We start from the raw sequence: 1,569 nt of genomic DNA, 5'->3' as shown, positions 1-1,569 counted from the left end.
ATCACAACATGTACGTGAGAAGGAGGGTAGATGTGGGCTCCGTGATACAGTGTGAGAATTGTATATGCTCTCATTTTTATTCTTAGCAGATCTAGATCATTAATTAAATTTAACGGTCTTATTTTTTTGGTCCACCGGTGAGGGATTTGATTGATCCCTCATCCCTAGAATCCACCTTAATCATGTTTATTTGTTATGATATTTCTCTTTAATTTTTTATATGTGATAATTTCACATCTAATTTATTCAACAGAGAAATGATATTTGTACAGTCATTTTATGATAAACTTTGCTACAATTTTCTCTATCATACTTACGTTATGTTTTATATCTCGATGAAAACATGCCTCGCCGGAATCCTCTCTATCTGGGTTGTAACTGTTTTGTTTCGGTGACCTAACCAATCTTCGGTGAAGCACCGATGATGATTTTTCTCTAATTTTGTGTGTTCTGCTTAGCCCCTCTCGCCGATTTCTCCCTCTTGATCTGGATATGCTAGCTTCTAAGGGCGGTGCTGCTTCGTCTCTCCTCTTTGGTGAAGTTCCCTTTAACGGTGATGCTTTGGGTTCTGTGATTTCCTTAGCTGCAGCTTGCTTCTTCTTCGTCTCCTACTAATGGCTCCTCCGATTTGGCCGTGGAATTTTCTTGATCCGCCGGAGACTGTGGCGACGGCGGAATTTGGGAAAAAAATTTCTCAGGCGGTGTCTGCTTCATCAAAATCGCAAGTAAAACCTATTCCTCCTAGAACTATTATTGGTGACTTTGTTAGAAGCAAACCATCACAGGAAGATTATGAGGCCAGAATTAGGGACTGTAATGCCAACCTTCATGGAAGAATCACTCTGCAAAAAAACGATGCACCCTTAATCACTCAAACTGCAAAACCTTTGGCCATACTTGAGCAGCTGGTTTGTTACTCCACTTGGAAGAGGTTGTTTTGAGTTTCAATTTCACTCACTAGAGGATATGAGAAAGATTCTAGCACAAGGGGTTATCAATCTCAAACCTGGCATCTTAAGATTTTTTTGTTGATCGCAACATTTTAACCACCACTCTCAGATACAAACTCACACCCAAGTTTGGGTTAGGTGGATGCACTTGCCTCAAGAATATTGGAGGAAACAAACACTTTTTGAAATTTCTTCTGGTGTGGGAACTCCCCTTATCATTGATGATGCTATTAAATCCAGGTTGTCTGGTATCTATGCTAGAATTTTGGTGGATATTGATATGTCTGGTAAATTGTTTGACTTTATTATTGTGGAAAGAGAGGGATATGTATTCCTGATAGAGGTTCAATATGAAAGGTAGCCACCTTCCTGCACTCATTGTAAGTTCCTAGGCCATTCCATCCAACAATGTAAGAAAATTGGTTCCAAGCAGGATCAGAAAGATAGGGAATTTGGTAAACAGAAGCAGCAGTTGAAACATCCTCAGATTGCCAAGAAGCAAATTGGTAACTCGACCTCTAAATAACATATGCACCTCCTTCAGTAATGGAGAAAATTGTCCATAATATGTACATAGGGGAAAAATATGTACATAGAGAAGGAAGGTACCACTGAATCT

The 1,569-nt window shown here is 39.4% G+C and overlaps 1 protein-coding gene across 1 annotated transcript; it reads left to right on the top strand.

The window, feature by feature from the left end:
- Positions 1–1,092: 1,092 nt before the first annotated feature.
- Pmar_PMAR016934 (hypothetical protein) lies at positions 1,093–1,476 on the top strand (the record flags this gene model as incomplete). Its single annotated transcript, XM_002769604.1, has 2 exons — positions 1,093–1,237; positions 1,343–1,476. The coding sequence occupies 2 exons, from the start codon at positions 1,093–1,095 to the stop codon at positions 1,474–1,476; spliced, it is 279 nt and encodes a 92-aa protein (XP_002769650.1).
- Positions 1,477–1,569: the final 93 nt, after the last annotated feature.

Source organism: Perkinsus marinus (assembly GCF_000006405.1).
Source record: "Perkinsus marinus ATCC 50983 genomic scaffold scf_1104296965528, whole genome shotgun sequence".
NCBI lineage: Eukaryota > Perkinsozoa > Perkinsida > Perkinsidae > Perkinsus > Perkinsus marinus.
This window is presented reverse-complemented; position numbering and strand designations above follow the sequence as displayed.